Raw genomic sequence first — 19,926 nt, forward strand, 5'->3', positions numbered from 1 at the left:
CACTATTTTTGTAGCTGTTGAGTTGGGGTTATCACAAATACACGATAATACTTTCCTCAAATAAATTAATACATACTGCACCGACACACTTTATTCGAGCAAATACCCAGTATGTACCTGGCAGATACCTGGAATGCGCCGCTCCTCACCTCTGACAAGCCCCGTTGCGTTTGCCTTCCCAGCCTGGGTTCATGCCTGGCTGACGGGCGGCTGATCTGTTAAATGATAATGATTAGGATTTAATAGGCTGCCATGCTTCGCGTGTCTACCAGATGGCATAAATTCATGAATTGTAATGCAGTATATATATATATACTGTGCAGTATTGCAGCCAGCGGGAATAAAATGCTTCAATCCCTGCCTGGAAAATACCTCAGTGCACTCGGGCAGAAAACAGTCACAAACCTCAATACACCCGGGTATACCCGAATTCGTGGGACTAGCCGAGCTCGAATAAAGTGTGTCGCCAGTGTAATATTTATTGAAGACCTATTTTCAATATCTGTTTTCTACATAGTTTAGTGTTTACAGAATGTAACTAGTTTGGTTATATCTCAAAATGTTTATAACTAGTGTAGCCTAGCCAGGGCTGGTTTTCTGGCTACTAGTCTGCCCTCTTCCTGGCAGTAAGCCCTAGTAAAGCAGGGCTAGCAGGACTAATCCTGGGTTTTCCCCACCTCCTGCAGCTTCAGTGAGTCACAGAAGAAAGAGGCGGTGCAACCAGGCCTTGTGTCCAATCAGCGACTCAGGACTGGTTCCTGCTTTTCCTGTACTTAAGGAGCTGCACTTCCTGATTTAGTTCAGTTGCCTCTACCCTTGAGAGAGGCCCGTCTTACCCATAACAGTTGTGCAGGGCTCTGCCAATCTGTGGGCCCTCCCTTAGGGGAGTGGCAGGGGGACTATTCCTCTTACTCCACCAGGGACTAGGAGAAGAGCAAGGACAGCTGTGGGGGCCCTGTACCTGCAGTGTTTGTCCAGGGAGACATCCTGAGGGTGAAGGCCCTAAGCTCTGTCTGTTGCTGTATATGCTGTATTATCTGCTGTAAGGAATAAACTGTTCCAGTATTTACCATACCTTCCGCCTGAGACTTCAATCTATCAGGGGAAGGGAAGAGAACTCTCCTGCAGGGATTGCTCCCCTCATCCCTGGGGCCTGCAAGAGATGGAGGTGCTGTCACCATGAGTACGAATCAGTTTATGCCCCAGAAGCCTGTTCTGACATCCCCTACCACCATGCAGGAGACTCAGATCTACTATGAGCCAGCAGGTATGCACCACCACACTCCATGTAGCAGCAAGATCTCCCAGAAGGGGGAGGCGGGTGGGGAAATATGTGTTTCACTAGTGGTACCTTTAGTACATTGCACAGTGTTCCCAGCAGGGACTCTTTATCCAGTAGGCAAAAGGGGGCAGTTTTCCCAGCCCACTGCTGTCAGGGTCACACCCAGGGCCCTGTGAGTCAAGGGGGCTAGCAACCCTAACATGTAGTGCCAGATCCGCAGAGGCGCATGTCAGAGGGGGGATGCTAGAGGGTATCTGCGGAGGTACCGGTGTGAGGGGCCTACTGGAAGCCGGTGGAAGGGCTGTTTTAAGCCACACTCGGCTCTCCCACTGCTCTGTTTTGGACCCCTGTCCATACCTTTACCCCCAGGCCATACCTCCTCCTCCTCCCCAGAACCATACCTAATTCCCCACCCCTCCCTCAGTCCATAACTCCCCCCCCCGGCCCAAAATGCATTAGTTTAGTTATTTTTCCTTTCAGGGGCCCACTAGTTTATACTTTGCCCAGGGCCCATCGGTGCCTTAAAGAAGCCCGGGTTACAGATCTCCAGTAACAGAATTTACTATTACAATTGATCAAAAAATATAGTAAGTAAAGCAAATCGTGCAGCTGGATACTGTGTGTGGGAATATGTTTTGAAGCATAGGTCCTTTGTGTATTATATTAATTGTGTCAGCGGGGTCTGCTTTTTTGTTAAATGCCAAGTTCTTTTTTATCAGTTAACCGCAGGCTTATTTTTAGCTTGCAATTCTTCTAGGACCAACAGAATAATGTTGGCACTTGGTTTTCATCGAGCTTGAAACAATACAATTTGGGGAAAAACTCATAAATTAAATGGAATCAAGGCTGAATGACAATCTTAAGGAAGAAAAGAAAAAACATACGTGCGTGCACTGCATATACTTTACCATAAAACATATTAGGCACTCAGAAGATTTAAACAATAAAAATATTTATTTGTAAATCAGTGACAATAAATCACAGGCTCTGTTTCCTATTTTTAGTATAAAAAAATGACTCTCACTCTATAGGCAATATCAATTTCTTAAACCTGCAAATGCTAAAATTATCTTGGAGAAAAGCGGTTGTGGAAATGATCTTTGAAATGAAAGAACATGGTCACTCAGGGGCCTATTTATTAAACTTGCAGTCCTACGGAAATAGCATGCAGTTGGATGCAATGAAAATCAGATTTTTTTGTTGCTGTATTCACGTAGAATTATCTACGGATGCATGTACTGTATGCATAAAATTACTGTTCTCTCCCTCTCTCCTCTTCAGCAAAACCCCTATGTAGTCTACCTGAGGGAGGAGAGATTTCTGGCTGTGCCTTTCTGGGTGATCTGCAAACGCGCAACTTAATGAATAGCTCATGAATATGTTATTTGGCTCATGTGTGTACAAATGATGCCTATTGCACAGAAATGTATAGTCAGGACCAAATTGTGTAAGAAAAAAAAAGCCGTTTTCTCGCGGTTTAGACATACAGTAAGGACTTAATGAATACGCAAGATGCAAATCTGTACAAAAAAATCATTTTTTTTGCCCAAAAATGCACTTATCGTCGTTTAATGAGTAGGCCCCTCAGTGTCAAGTCTTTGTAACCTTGGTGCAAGTCACTATGGGGCAGATTTACTACGTGGTGCTATTAGAGAAGACACGTTCCAGCGCCGAAAGCACCTTGTGGAATAGCACTGTTTAGTGAATATTGGCCATAACCTTCATGTGACTCGGATACCAAAATATATAGAGCAGACATGTGAATGTAAATGTTACCATGCGCCATTCTAAGTACTCTGCCAGCTGTACAGTATGTAGGGATATATTAGCAGGTGGTGCATTGTATCTACAGTATGTATCAAGCTTGTATGTATGTATCAAGTATGTATCCACATTTGTGTGGATTTAACACCTTTGCTGCCAGAGGTGCGTGCACTACATTGCAGTTTGTTGCAGGAATATTGACCATCGGTCCACAACAAGCAAGTAGTTCATGATCTCTGGTGAGATTCACCTATAGACATTCTGTAGGTTCTGTGCCTACGGTGATATCATCGCTGTTTGTCCAGCAACTTCTCATATCACCAGAGCAAAACATCATGCCATGTAGTCTTTTCATCAACGATAAAAGCCAAGCCTCTCTTATTCCATTAGGCAACTAATTCCAGAGCCTTATTACTTTCCCTTTCAGATCCTTCTTCAGCAAGATACAGTACGATTCCATTTATTTCAAGCCATCCATCCCGTTTGTTGCAGTAATCCACCATTAATGCTCAGACTGTCACAGATTTGTGTAGAATGATGAATGTCAGCTACTTCTCTAAATTGTCTTCTGATGGAACGTTATTGTTTTATGAGAACATTATGATCACTGTACACAACAGTAGATTAATATTATGTCTGACATCATTGCTAGATATAATTATGATTCAGGACAGCACTTAGTATTACCACCTTCACAGCCCAGCGTACAGTGCCTGCAAGGTACCTATTATCTAAGCTCCAATTCAGTTGATCACACTGCAACCAGCTGAAAACTCCCATTCAAGTTAATGGGGGGTTTCCCAGCCGCTTCAGAGCTTATCAAATAAGCAACAAAGCATCTTGATGCATTAACACAAGATGAAAATGAACTAGTTTTGTTCCTAAATCACCTTGATACATAGACTCCCGTCAAACTCATTGGAATCAATTGGGCTGTCTGTGCAACAGCGCTGAATCTTTGCTTTCCCAGCTAGGACAATAAGAGCCATTGTCCCAATGGACATAGTGGATTTCACAGAATGATCCATTATAAAGTTGCAGTTTGTAAAACGACCATTCATTTCCCAGAATTTTTGGAGTACACACTGTTTTTCATTTGCCTATAACAATCCTTGTCAGGCATTGTTTGTCTTGCTCTTAATGGATCTTTCTAATTAAAATACAACATGCAATGCATAAAACCACTCAGCATCTCTTCATGCTGCAGGAGAGGTTAACAATTCTGTCCTGTCTGTATTAAACATTAAAAAAAAACTGCTTATCAATTTTCATACAAATGCCGCAAGTTCTATAGAGAGAATAGGCCAAAAATTCCAGCTCAGAACTGTGGTTTATTGAACTCTGCGGGGGAGATTCACTATGCCTTGATGCAGCGTATTGCATCACTATGCCTTGATGCAGAGTATTGCATCACTATGCCTTGATGCAGAGTATTGCATCACTATGCCTTGATGCAGAGTATTGCATCACTATGCCCTGATGCAGAGTATTGCATCACTATGCCTTGATGCAGAGTATTGCATCACTATGCCTTGATGCAGCGTATTGCATCACTATGCCTTGATGCAGAGTATTGCATCACTATGCCTTGATGCAGAGTATTGCATCACTATGCCTTGATGCAGAGTATTGCATCACTATGCCTTGATGCAGAGTATTGCATCACTATGCCTTGATGCAGAGTATTGCATCACTATGCCTTGATGCAGAGTATTGCATCACTATGAAGCGTTATCCACCGTTCAAGTCAATGGCAGTCAGGGCCGGATCGGGATGTGCTACCCCACAATGGCACGTGTGAATCTCCATCTAGGTTCCACCTTCAATATTCTTCCATGCAGTTTTTATTTGAATGGAGCTGAGATCTTCCCAAGCAATGGAAAGACACTTTCAAAGCATATCTAATATGCTAAATGAAGGGAGAAAAACGATGGCAGGAAACACATAAATTGATAGACTTACTGTATCAAACGCCTCCCATTGCTCTATTATTTCCCAGTATGACCTTTAGGAAATAAAGAGTCTAAATTGACTTCCATTACGCTGATTTGTGACCCATTCAGTAATAACTAACTATGTGCATGTCTCCCCCACACTATCCTTACATTAGTGTGTGCTAGAAAACATACCTTTGTATATGTGCATGTATGAAATAGTGCTCTGTCATTTTGTATTGGACCCTGTCATTTTCCTATGTATTTGCTGAGAAGATGCTAGACATGACACAGAGGAATGCTGCCATCGTTTTAAACAGTTGCATGATTAAATGTATTTATACTGCACAGAGTACATCTTTCAATGCCTGATGAATGCAGAGCTAGAAATATGATAGTACAAGAGATTCATGCATTTTCATACACGCTTGTGAAGAGCACAGATAGAATACATGCTTGTGAAGAGCACAGATAGAATACACGCTTGTGAAGAGCACAGATAGAATACATGCTTGTGAAGAGCACAGATAGAATACACGCTTGTGAAGAGCACAGATAGAATACACGCTTGTGAAGAGCACAGATAGAATACACGCTTGTGAAGAGCACAGATAGAATACACGCTTGTGAAGAGCACAGATAGAATACACGCTTGTGAAGAGCACAGATAGAATACACGCTTGTGAAGAGCACAGATAGAATACACGCTTGTGAAAAGCACAGATAGAATACACGCTTGTGAAGAGCACAGATAGAATACACGCTTGTGAAGAGCACAGATAGAATACACGCTTGTGAAGAGCACAGATAGAATACACGCTTGTGAAGAGCACAGATAGAATACACGCTTGTGAAGAGCACAGATAGAATACACGCTTGTGAAGAGCACAGATAGAATACACGCTTGTGAAGAGCACAGATAGAATACACGCTTGTGAAGAGCACAGATAGAATACACGCTTGTGAAGAGCACAGATAGAATACATGCTTGTGAAGAGCACAGATAGAATACATGCTTGGACAGTAACTGCTTTCTTTATGGCCTTTAATTCATTTTGACTCTAAGGAGGACATGTATTAAAATGATGCAATTTGCTCCATGATGAACTGTAATCATTGACATCCATTTGTGCTGATGTCAAATGTATGAAGCTTGTTTCGCGAGTGTTTGGCGTTTGAGGCTGGTGGCAGAAATCACTATTTACCTCGTACCTGGTGGATTTAATGGACACATAACAAGGATGATTGAGGCTGCGGTACGTCTCAGCATAACATTGGCTTGAGATACTTCTCCACTACCTGCTGCCAAGTCCCCAAATCGCTCATTAGAACAAGTGGAGCAAACTTAGTACAAAGTACTTTTGGGGAGATTCACTAACCTCTGTTTTGGGTTAGCGCGCTGTGATCTTGTGTTAATTGCCATGCATGTCAATGGAAGCTAACACGGGCTCGCAGTGCGTTAACCCTATACCGGAGGATAACAACTCTTGTGGATAGTATCAGAGATGCATAATGTTAGCCTCCTCTTAACATCTTAATGGCCTTTGATGTTTAATAATCTGAGGGTTTAGTTGGTATCAGCCCAGACTAAACGTGCTTTTGAAAAAAAAAAAAAAAATACAATATGAAACAATATTCTTAATTTCTCCAATGTATCTCTTACTTGCAAAAATATATAAAGTTTACAGTATTACATGATTTGTATATTCTTAGCCAAGCATACACATAAAATAATATTACTAATAGTTACATATGTACAGTAAGAGTGGAGGGAGTTGATTTGCTGACGCGCGTCCTAAATTTAAGTGACAGACTTGTGTAGGTTTCGACCAAATGCCAATATTGGTAGATGCAAGCTTACAGATACATCTAGCAGTACACAAAGAATACACATCTCCTTCAGTGTCACATGCTTCCAGTTATGAATGACAATGTCTGCACCTTGTACAGAAACTCCTAAATTAGAGATGTAGCAGTCGTTATTTCTCCCGCTGGCACGTTGCAGTGACACACACACACAACGCACCAGTGGACGTGGCCGCTATTGTGTGTGGATTAGACCCATGAAAAAAAGGGGTGGGGCTAATGCGTTATCGCACCGATAACGCCTGCTTCATCGGTATGTTCTTGTGTGGGGTACATGATACTGCCAGGAAATCCAAGTCCCCCAAATACTACCTGAGAAAAGAGATCATACCTTCGGTGGGACGATTTAATCCCATTCAAATTAATGGAATTTAAATATTCCAGAGGATGGGGAATCAAAAATGATATTATACTTGCAATAAATTCATACAAAGAAAAAACTTCAGTGCAATAAGTAACAATTATGCAAGTTATGCTTTTTATTCACCCTACCAAAACTACATTGATGGCAAACTGGTATGATGAATAAAAAGTTAAACTTTTCAAACTCTTTGTACTTAGTGTACACTAGAACTCTCCTGAGTAGGGGAAGAATAGAAGCCTATAACACAGCAGGCAGTAGAGATTTCATTTCAGCAATGGCACAGAGTTTGAAGCAAGGGAGCCTTGTTTAAATCCCAGTGCCAGCTCCTTGTGACCTGGGGCCAATCACGTTATCTCCCTGTGTGTCAGGCACCAAAAAAAAAATAGATGTTAAGCTCTACGGGGCAGTGTACACTGTCAAGGCAATACAAGAAAAACATTATTATCCGACTGTCTATATATGTGCAAATGATAAAACCTTTCTGCAGAGCCCAGCGGAGGGAGATGTGAAATGTATCAATATTCAGCAAGCCATTTAAAATAATACATTAGACTTTGCAGCTGCTCGAATGTGCAAAATGAGACTGAAAAAGCACTAAGCACATTTTAATCCATACTATGCAGACAATAGCTGGTGTGCAGACCAACTGCAAAGCTGCCTGTAAGTGAGCCCCTTACAAATAATTGACCACTCTCCTAGCTTCCCATAATCCAACCGTACGGTTCAATGCCTGGTACAAACGTGTGAGGAGGGCACACGCTAAGAGTCAAATATTTCCAAATCATCACATATAAACTGTTGATGCACAGATAATGTTACTAATTGAGTTCAAATCACTAGGAGATGCATCAAGCTAAGTGAATAACACTTTCTACATTTAGATGATAAAGTGGACAACATTTGAAATATGTATTAGTTAACATAATTGTATCAAGGCTTTTTGCTTAGAATGTGTCCGTGGAGAGTGGCTATCTAGTGCGATAGGAATCATATGTTTTTAGTTACAAAATGCCAATATTATTACCGGAGGCAATTCTTCTCCTAACAAAAAAATGCGCCAGGTCTTAGATGCCCTAAACATACAGTTTTAAGATTTTTGCATAATTGTTTAGGTTTTAGATGCGTTTCTTTGGACATTAAATGTTAACCAAATATGTCTTTTACATTCTAGATCCAGAATGAATGTGTTACTGTTTTTGGTGTGCGTTTTCCTTTGCAGAACTGCTGCATGACAAGAGAGAAGTTTGTTTACATGACACAAGGACCGCTAATGAATGGGCTTGGACAGTAACATTTCCTGGCATGCCAAGTGAATTCTGAGAATGTTCAGCCTGCTACGGTCAGCGGTAATGATATTGTAAGGAAGCAGATGTCATAAATAAAAGTGAAATAATTACACTTGAGTACAGCTGCTTTGCTATAGTGTACAATGTCAACTCTTCAGATTGTGTAAGCCTCTTGTAAGCATGGTCAGGGCCATGGTGTAGTGGTGAAAGTGTTGGTTTTGATTATACAAGCTTGCGGGTTTGTGATCTTGGGCAAATCAATGTTTCTTCCGGTACCTCATTTTACATTCGAGCCAAAAAATGTGTAGCCAGGATTCCACTCTAGGGGGTGAAATTATTTCGTAAATACAAGTCATTAACATCATTACTATGTACAATTTCGATCCTCTGTACACATCCCGTTATGCTCATTTGAAGGATGATGCAAGAAGGTCACATCTGAAATGATCTCCTCAGGAACCGTGTCGATGTTTGCAGAAGTCACTTCAGGCAGAGATGTGAAACCATCTGGTATCTGTGCCTTTGAATTTGGAGAACCTTCGGCTCCTGGCGATGGTGAGCTGGTGTTGGTGAAGCTGGTGTGTGCACTGCAGTCTGACAAAGCCTGTGAGGCTTCCAGGCCGCATGATGAAGTGTTCAAAAGCCGTGTTGAATCATGCAGATTGGACATGTGGCAGCAATCACATTGCTTGTCTGTAGGAAGCTTGAGGAATTCTGGGAGAACCAGGTCCTTTTTACACAGCAGGCCACGCTGGTCATCTGCTCGGGAACTTTGGACTCTGTTCAGCATCTCAACCAATCCTGTTACAGAAAAATATTACTAGAGATGTAACCAATGCCGAAACATCTACATATAGTATACTTTCCTACAGAATTCTCATAAGGTTCAGTGCAAATATCACAAACCACATAATATTGGCAATATGTCAGAAAATACTTTATCACGTAATTAGCAATATCAGACTGATATGTGCTTTGTCAGCTGTAGACACTACACGAATTGAGATGTGAGAAAGCAATAAACTGATCTAACATTACCCATGTTAGGAGCAAACTATTCTTTGTTTGCTCAACGTTAATGCTCTTATGTCATCTAACCATGATTTGACTGGAAGCAAAGGTTTGGGGGTCTGTGTGTCAATGTAGAGAAAAGTGTGCTGATGCCCTGCTCTCTATTTTAAAGCAGAATTCCGTTGTATGTAAGAACAGTATTTTTTTTTAGATCTGGATCAAGATTTTAGGCTTACACCACTTCTGATTTTTGGGGGAAAATAAGAAGGGAAAAGATTGGAGCACAGAGACAGAATGTGATACGGTAGATCTCATAATATGTGCAACATGTAACTCCCCCCACACAAGTCTCAAGATGGGCTAGCTAGGGTGAAATTGGAGCAGAATATTTATATAATTTGTCATATTGGATTATTACTGGGGTTTTTTGTCTTTTGTTATATACTGTACACGAGGTCACAATCCCAGTAAACAAAATACGATATAAACACAACCATAGCGCTCAAAAGAAACTTTTTCACAGTAATGCCATTTTTCATTGATACAATACCAAATGGATATAATGTCCAGAGACCTGCAGCCCAGAAGACCTGAAGGTTTGTTCAAAGAAACCTTCTTGATTGAAATACACAGAAAAGGTTCTCCTTGGCGCTTGGATCCTGGTGAATGATGTCGTTATTCTCCAATGAATATGTGGGAAAAACAACAATACATATGCTTCAATAATATATATACAAATGTGCTCTTTAAACACCTATGTGCACGCAGCTTAAAGTGGAATAAACCAACCTTAAAGGATTCCTGTTTCCCTAGGATATGCTCTTGATATTACTTTATATTGGTGAGTATAGATTAAATAGTGAGAGTACTGTTACATGTTATCCACAGAGGACCCTACACACTTTAATCAATGTACGTCAATGGGTGTTTACATAGAAAAATAGAGATGCACCCTGGATGAGTGGGATATATTAGATGGAAAGAAACTGAGCTCATAGCCATAAATTCTTTAGCATACTGTAAGCTACAATGGATGAAATGGTATGGCCTCACATTCCACATGGAAAAAGAATGGAAAACAACCATATAGCAATAACGTTTAAAAAATCTTTACTAAAAAATCACTTTAAAACAATTGGAAATGCACTCACGAATTCCCTCTTAAAATCAAGTGGTGCAGCCCCTTTCTTTCTTTCCATCTAATATATCTCACTCATCTCACTCATCTCACTCATCCAGGGTGCATCTCTATTTTTCTATGTAAACACCCATTGACGTACATTGATTAAAGTGTTTAGGGTCCTCTGGTGATCACATGTAACAGTACTCTCACTATTTAATCTATACTCACCAATATAAAGTAATATCAAGAGCACATCCTAGGGAAACAAGAATCATTTAAGGTTGGTTTATTCCACTTTAAGGTGGGCGCACATAGGTGTTTAAAGAGCACATGTGTATATATATTATTGAAGCATATGTATTGTTCTTGTTTTTCCCACATATTCATTGAAAATAACGACATCATTCACCAGTATCCAAGCACCAAGGAGAACTTTTTCTGTGCATCACAATCCCAGTACCACTCATTTTGACAAAAATATATAGGGTGCGGTGGGTTGGGGTTCTGAGCATGCGGGGGATGTGTGTACTTTGATTTAAATAGTAGGTACAGGATGAAAATGCTCCTGGTTTGCAAAATTGCCTTGATACATAGACTTCTGATTGGTGACATGCAAACTGTTTACACTACAAACTCACTGCGTAGTTGAGGTATTTTGTTCAAGAAAACACACACATAACTTCACACCAAATGAAACAGAAAAGTAAATATGAAGAACTAAAGCTAATATATATCTCAGCCTTAGTACATTTGCAGCCATAAATCATTTTAGATTTCCATCTAATCTCTGTTGCAGTGTGTGCTTTTGTGTGTTTTATCTTTTTTGATCCTTTACCTCATGGAAAACATATAAAATATGATTTAGAAATGCTGTTTCCTAAACTAAGTGAGTTAAAGATCCCAAAATACCTTACCTTCAATGTCATACGTATGCCGATGAGACTTATACTTTATTTGCGAACCTTCTTTATGCCTGGTCAATGACGACATCTCCTTCATGTCCACAGCCTCCTGTCGTGCTCCATGGTGATCTGCCTCTGGTGTATCCATCTCTTTAGTTTTTTCCTCTGTCGAGTCTTTCTGTGTGGAGTTTAATGACATGTTGACTTTGAAGGTAATTCCATTGTGTTTGCCACGCTAACTAGTCCAGTACAGGTTGAAGGAAACATTTGAGTAGACTTGGATATAAAGACGATCAAGTGGCAGAGGACAGTCCTTTCTCCTTTCTGTCACACGTATCTCAAATTTTTCTCAAACCGTCAATCTTCCTTACTTACTGCCCTTTATCTCTGTGACTCAACAGAATTATTCAAGGTCCTTCACTTCTTAACTTCAAGACTGAATTAAAACCCAGCTTTTTTTCAAGAAATCTTTGCAATAGCCTAGAAAACAGACTGAACCATTTGACCCCCATAACACTTGCTTACCTTTCCGCATTCCACTCACTCTCAACCTATTCAATAAGATCCCAAATGGGGAATCAATCACAGTCAAGTCAATGACTGTGAACACGAGATTGCGCTGTCATACCCTGTATTGGAGTTTAGTGAATCCTGGCCCATTGCTGGGATTCACAAAGCATCGTTAAACAGGAGATAATATTTGTTGTCATGTTAAAGATAACTCCAAACATTATTACGCATGTAATGCCCTATTCACTAAGAATTATATGATTGACAAACGTGCAATATTGAGCTCATATTGCATGTGGGTGTTTGGCATAAATAGAGGTCTGTGACATTATCTCAATTTCCTCCACTGACGCCAAAACAGCCCATGCAAATATAAATCTTTTCTATCACATGGTAATGTAATAACAAGTGCAGTACACTATGGCAGCATAGGAATTTAACCCATTTTATGCCAGAGGGTCTGCCAAAACAATGCCTTCCAGGCCCTTGTAGCACCAAAGGGGTTAACAGTAACACAAAAAATAAATACACAGTCAAAAATGTTCATTTTTTTTATTCAAACCTTACTGGACCAAGTTGCCAGTTTCATCTAAGGGGTGAAATTAGTCGTACGCCAACATGCCTTTCATTAAGTACTGTACCTCAACCCTCTTATTGGAGCTTGTCAACCATGGCATTTCCATGGTTAACATGTACCCACGGGTTCAAATCCACACATAAATACATATACATATTAGTATAATTATATGACACACAAAAATACTACACAATATAAAAATAAGTTGAACCGTTTCAGTACCATGGAGCCCTACTTTCAATTGAAAACCCCCGTTAAGCCCAGTGTGCTGGAGCTGTTAAAGTACATAAAATGCCCAACTTACTGTACACTCTCCATTTGCAGGATCTCCACGATACCACTGGAACTAAATCACAAATGGCTCAAAAATTCAGATGGTTTTAAAAACAAGGAACACAAAGAAAATTATTTAGCCATGGCACCTTCAGCACTAATAGACCCCTAAAAAATTCTAAACTAAAAAAACACCAAAACACCCCCAAAATCTCCAGCCTCCAATGAGTCATAAACCATGCGTCTCATGCACCTGTTCAACAGATGTCTATCCTTGGCCCTTTATGGGTTATCCTCAGTATTGATTGCTAAAGTTGATTCTTTGTTACTTGAAGGTAAGTTATCAGTCTTAATTTCTTCAATCTCCATATATTCTGACGCCCCCTCAGTTCCTGCCATGTAACTGTTGTGAGTGCCAGTATCGTAGGCCCCATCCCTTTAGATGACACCTGTGGTTGTCCATTTGAGATACCATGGAGTAGAGGCTACTATAAGAGCCCCACTCGCTGGCACTCACAATAGTTTGACGCTAGAAGCGAGAACTGAGAGAGTGATTACTTCCAAAAAGAAAAGAAGACTGATGATTGGAGAAAGGAGATTTAAGGATGGGTCAATAACTAGGCCTCATGGAAGACTGAAGATTTGGGGAGGGGGGTGGGCAGGGGTGATTGTGATTTCTGTATTTCTTATATGCCTCTAAAAGGTGAAGGTGCATGGATTGGGCATGATGTTTGGATGAAGATTTTAATAAATCTTGTTTCTGTTTTTTTTTTAATTTCATGTGGACTTTAGGTCTAATTGTGGGCCAGGAGAATTGACCTTTTTGTGGATTAGCTCCAGGGCATTTTAGGAGACCTTGAAGATCTGGAGTAAGTTGGACTTTTTATTTACTTTTAATTCTTTCAGCACCATTAGACCAACTGGGCCCTCATTGGCAGGGTCTAGTAGGGCCCCTGGTACTAGACAACATTGTCTAGTATTGTTTATGTATTTCATTTGTAATGTATTGCATATGATGTGATTTTTTTAACCCAAAAGGACCGGTAAGCCACGGTGACACCATGCTTTACAGGCCCCTGTTGAGGGTCAAATTAGTGATATAGATGTTAGAGTAGTAAACTGTATTAACCCTTTAGACCCCGGGGCTAGCTAGGCAGGGAGTAATATTTGTTTATTTAATATACGTTTATCACCTATTCTAGGTAGTATATGTTATCTTACCTTTCTATGTAGTGGCCATTGCATACATAGTTAAGATAGGCCTAGCACCAGCCTTTGGTAGGGATAGAAAATCGGTGGTAGTTATTAGCAGTAGCCGGATATCACCAAGTATTGGACTTCAGTGAAAATTACGTGAATAAATAATTAGCAGTCAATTACTCGTTTAATATTGCAGAAATATCGCCACAATCACTGCTTTACTGCTGGCAATATGGCTTTATGGAATAGTAAGCTTTTTTTAAATGGAGACTACCCTAGCTTTATTAGGGTCGCTAACGTTTTCAATATTAAGCTTTAGTGAATCTAGCCCTATGTCTTTTAAATACCACCTTGGGCCTTATTTATTAAAGTGCGATAGAGCCAATTCGGCACTACCGCCTAGAAGGCCGCATTCCATTTAATGGGACTTTCTATGCGATAGCCCCAAATTGGTGCTAGCACAATTTATTGAATAATGCCCTTAGATGGGGAGCTCTACTAGGCAAGCATTACATTCTCTTGTGTTTTACATGCATATGTGGCACTCAGGCATTTTCGTACATTGTTTGCATGCAAATACTGAAAATTCTGCTGGGACATCACTGTATAAAAAAACAAAAAATTCTTATGATTACAAAAACAGAATATTTCTGGCTACTTTAACGTTTCTCAACAACATGTGAGACATTACCGTTTATGACACAGATAACGAGTACATTTTTGATGTTTCTTACTCTCTGCTAAGTATTTTTTTTTTTTAGAAAACATCACCTTCATTTGCTGCTCATCCTTGCTTCCTCCAACATCCTTAGCATCTTTTAATTCTGCAAGATAAAAATGGTTAAAAACGATCAACATTTTGCTTTGTGGTTTAGTGAACATTCATATTTCTAGGAACAGAATAAATATCGTGATCTAGTGCAAAAATGGAGTAAACACTCCCAATGAGTCCTTAGGCCGCGGATACGGTTGGAACTTACCCGTGACTGTTTCCAGAACCAGCCTCTGTCCTGCCACCTCATTAACTGTACTCTCTTGGTCAATAACTTGTGACTCTCCAATCTGTTTAAACAGACAAAATATTATATTCTAGACCTGACCTAATGTATGATCTCTGATTAGCAAATCAGAAAAACAGAGGATGAGGATTAGAACAAAATGAAATGTAAACAATTGTAATTATGTGCTTAAAGCTGCAGTTCCCCATAAAGCTGCAGTTCTCACTATATTCTGCTCCAGTGACCCCTGGTTTCCGAAATACTGGTAAAAGTAGCACATTCCAGTGCCCTCCAGGGGGAACAAAATAGAAGTTTCATTTTCCCATGTCACGCGAGCCAATAGAAAGCCGTAATATCATTGTTGCGGCTTCTTATTGGCCACCTTGACGCAGGGAATTTTTAAACCATGAAATACCAGAGCTACCTTTGCCAATAAGTATCTAGGAAATGGGAGGTCACCGCAGCTGAAAAGAGCACTGCTCCGCTCAGAGAACCCCCGATGTTCCCATGCTGGGGAAAAAACGTGCGTGGGGGGCTTCTTTAACCTTCTATAAACATTGCATTTGTTTATATATGGGTTACTTGTTTCTGTTTGCTTTGTCACCATATAGCAACCAAGCCATGTATAGTATAATGAACTGCTGCCCCAGGAAGTCATAATAACCTGCATGACACTATGTTATGACAGTTACACCCTTGAGGCAATTGCTTGTGTGCAGTGACCTCTCCCTGCCATTATTCCACTGCTGTTCCATTTCACATGTGCAGCCTTTTCTAAAGTCCTATAAGTGAAGGCAATTAGTAACCTCTGTTCCAGTGACCCCTCTTTAACATATGCGTGCGATCTGCAAGTTAGTAAATGAACTGCAATGGATTCATCACTTAATAGCAACGCACATGTCAGCGCATGTAATAAGTGCTGCTTCATAAGTGAGAACCAATGTGTATGTTAAATGATTGCCACGCAAAATACAATAACTGTAGATCTTAAAGTCACACGCTTAGGCTCGTAATATAGTGTGTGTGCGCATCGCGCGTGCCTTTGCGAACGCGAGTGCACGTGACGCACACTTTTTGTGTGTGTGCTGTGAGCGACAGTCTTGGAAGGTACTGTGTGTTTGTGTTTATATGTGTGTGTATATATGTGTGTGTGTATAGATTGTGTGAGTTAATAATTTATTAAATAATATTTTTTAAATAAAAAAAAGACATGTATGAATAAAAATGATTTTTATTGTGTAATGTTGATAAATACCCACACACACACACACACACACACACACACACACACACACACACACACACACACACACACACACACACACACACACACACACACACACACACACACACACACACACACACATTACAGCGGCGGTAGCGGCGCGAAAAAACATTCCTTTCCCCATCTTCTCCCCTGTCGGCTGGCTCCACGCTCACTTCCGTGCGCGCACTGACTAACCTCAGCAAATTATAAGTGCCGCACCCGCGCACGGCAGAGCGCGCCCACTATAGAACAGCCCTTATGGTGTGATCTTGTGATAAATACCGTACTGTATGTCTTCCCAGCATGCGATGTTCATACCTTTAAAGCAAAACTTCCCACGCCTTTACTTTCTAAGAGAAAACCATTATGACGAGTTTTTACTATTGAACTGCTGAATGAAACTCTCAGTGTCAGGACACAGAGATCTGAACAGATTTCAAACCACAGGGCCACATGTATCCAGCATAGCAAGCTGTACCATGCCTTCAATTACTCAAATTAGGGGCTTTTGAACTTTGCATCACTGAATCAAGGTGATTTATGATCATTTTTGCTCCTCTTGTAAGTGGTTAGGGTAGTGGTTATATGAGGGGTTGTGGGGGAGAGAGCACAATATTATTTATAAATAAAATAATTTTCCTTTAAATTTGCGTAAAAACAAGAGAGATACACATTTCATAAACGCAACACTTCACGCAAGAGAAATTCTTGCACTCTGTTTAGCAGCGAACTGCGTCAGGCTGAAACAGTTCTGTGTATAATGGGTATTTATTGTTGAAACAAAACAAAAATGATAGAAAGGTGGCAAGAGCAGGCAAGTCAGACAGTTTAACCCATTGAGCGCCAGGTGAGCTATTAATACATCGCTTTGCAATGCGTCGCCTGCACCTCTGTGGCTCCAGGGGTTAAAGTGAGAAGGAAAGAAGCACTAAAAGGTGATGAGACATCTTGGCAACATTTGGAAGCCATGAGTTTGTCTGTATCTAGCAGTAGTAGCAGTAGCAAAAACCTAATTGTGATATATCAACACTGGGATATTTATTTAGAAAGAAAATACAGGTAAAATAACGAACACTAGTTTTTTTATGCTAGGTAGAGCAAGTAAAAAAACTAATACAGTGCAAGGAGAACAGGAACCTGCTTTTTAAAAAAAAAATTTTTAAGATCCTAATTACATTATGTCCTGCCAAACCATATTACATTACAGCTACTGTAGAGACCAAAGTTTCTGAATGTCTCTTGGCTATACTGTATCATCCTGACTGAAACTTAACATGGCAAAAACAGAGCTCCTCATACTTCCTCCCAAACCTGGCCCCACTACCTCCTTCCACATTACTGTTGGAAGTTCAATCATACACCCAGTAGCCCAAGTATGCTGCCTAGTGGTCACACTCAACTCCTCTCTCCCATTCTCCTCTCATATTCAAAACACTTTTTCCTCAGCAATATCACAAAGATTCGCCTTTTCTTCTGTTGCTCAACTGCTAAAACTCTGACTCAGGCCCTCATCCTCTCCCATCTCGACTACTGTAACCTCCTGCTGTCCGGCCTTCCTGCCTCTCACCTGTCTTCCCTACAATCTATCCTAAACACTGCTGCCAGAATCAATCTACTCTTTCCTAAATCTGTCTCAGCGTCCCCCTGCTGAAATCACTCTCCTGGCTTCCTATCAAATCCCGTTTCACACACTCAATTCTCCTTCTCACTTTTAAAGCTTTACACTCTTCTGCACCTCCTTACATCTCAGTCCTATTTTCTCGCTATGCACCATCCCGACTCTTGCGTTCTGCTCAAGGATGTCTTCTCTCTACCCCATTTGTATCTAAAGCCCTCTCCCGCCTTAAACCTCTCACTCACTGCCCCGCACCTCTGGAATGCCCTTCCCCTCAAAACCCGACTAGCACCCTCTCTATCCACCTTTTAAGACTCATCTTAAAACACACCTGCTTAACGAAGCATATGAGTAGCTCCGTGGCTAACACTACACACCTGGTACATACAGCTTGGCCCCCTAAGCTCTTCGGAGCAGGGACTCCTCTTCCGAAATGTTACTTTTATGTCTGAACACTTAATCCTATGATCTGTTATTTGTATTATTTGTTATTTATATGATTGTCACGTGTATTACTACTGTGAAGCGCTATGTACATTATTGACGCTATATAAATAAAGACATACATACATACATGTAATATTTAGAAAGACATAACATAAAAAATTATTTTTGCACAGCTCTTTTTTTAGACCAACTGTAGATCTACAAACACTATATCCTGAACAATTAAACAAATTTTAAAAACACTACACAAGCTGTAACACCTCCACCTCCTCTATTGATCTCTCTGTGGGGGTACCCCAGGGCTCTGTCCTGGGACCTCTTCTCTTTTCTCTGTACACACTCTCTCTAGGTGACCCAATAACATCTTTTGGATTTAAATATCACCTCTATGCTGATGACACACAAATGTACTTTTCAATACCCGACCTTACACCTACTGTACAAACCAAAGTTTCTGAATGTCTCTCTGCTATATCATCCTGGATGGCCCTCTGCCGCCTTAAACTTTACATGGCTAAAACAGAGCTCCTCATACTTCCTCCCAAACCTGGCTCTACTACCTCCTTCCACATTACTGTTGGAACTACGATCATTCACCCAGTAGCCCAAGCACGCTGCCTGGGGGTTACACTCGAGTCCTCTCTCACATTCGCCTCTCACATTCAAAACATATCTAAAACTTGTCGCTTTTTCCTCCGCAATATAACAAAGATACGCCCTTTCCTCTGTTACTCGACTGCTAAAACTCTGACTCAGGCCCTCATTCTTTCCCGTCTTGATTACTGTAACCTCCTGCTGTCCGGCCTTCCTGCCTCTCACCTGTCTCCCCTACAATCTATCCTAAACGCTGCTGCTAGAATCACTCTACTCTTTCCTAGATCTGTCTCAGCATCTCCCCTCCTGAAATCCCTCTCCTGGCTTCCGATCAAATCCCGTATCTCACACTCCATTCTTCGCCTCACTTTTAAAGCTTTACACTCTTCTGCCCCTCCTTACATCTCAGCCCTAATTTCTCGTTATGCACCATCCAGACTCTTGCCTTCTTCTCAAGGATGTCTTCTTTCTACCCCCTTTGTATCTAAAGCCCTCTCCCGCCTTAAACCTTTCTGACTGACTGCCCCACATCTCTGGAATGCCCTTCCCCTCAATACCCGACTAGCACCCTCTCTATCCACCTTTAAGACCCACCTTAAGACACACTTGCTTAAAGAAGCATATGAATAGCACTGTGGATATTCTGAACACATGATACATAAAGATTGGCCCCATGCAGACGCACTTACCAGAACTCCCTCCTCCTGTCTCTGTACGTTCTCCCTACCTACCAATTAGACTGTAAGCTCCTCAGGGCAGGGACTCCTCTTCCTTAATGTTACTTTTATGTCTGAAGCACTTATTCCCATGATCTTTTATTTATATTATCTCTTATTTATTTGATTACCACATGTATTACTCCTGTGAAGCGCTATGTACATTAATGGCACTATATAAATAAAGACATACAATA

At 40.8% G+C, this 19,926-nt stretch overlaps 1 protein-coding gene across 6 annotated transcripts in view; it reads right to left on the minus strand.

The window, feature by feature from the left end:
* Nucleotides 1–2,255: 2,255 nt before the first annotated feature.
* The window catches only part of RGS14 (regulator of G protein signaling 14), a 104,650-nt gene continuing 86,979 nt past the window's right edge, over nt 2,256–19,926 (minus strand). For 5 of the 6 annotated variants that reach the window (XM_075600865.1, XM_075600868.1, XM_075600864.1 and 2 more), the window contains 5 exons: nt 15,073–15,154; nt 14,864–14,916; nt 12,924–12,965; nt 11,545–11,710; nt 2,256–9,297 (listed from right to left, as the gene is read on the minus strand). In XM_075600865.1, the coding sequence (XP_075456980.1) occupies nt 8,864–9,297; nt 11,545–11,710; nt 12,924–12,965; nt 14,864–14,916; nt 15,073–15,154 (777 nt within the window). In that variant the 3' untranslated portion in view covers nt 2,256–8,863. The remainder of the gene's footprint in view (nt 9,298–11,544; nt 11,711–12,923; nt 12,966–14,863; nt 14,917–15,072; nt 15,155–19,926) is intronic. The other variant, XM_075600869.1, reaches the window with a different exon arrangement.

Source organism: Ascaphus truei, chromosome 5, assembly GCF_040206685.1.
Source record: "Ascaphus truei isolate aAscTru1 chromosome 5, aAscTru1.hap1, whole genome shotgun sequence".
Lineage (NCBI taxonomy): Eukaryota > Metazoa > Chordata > Amphibia > Anura > Ascaphidae > Ascaphus > Ascaphus truei.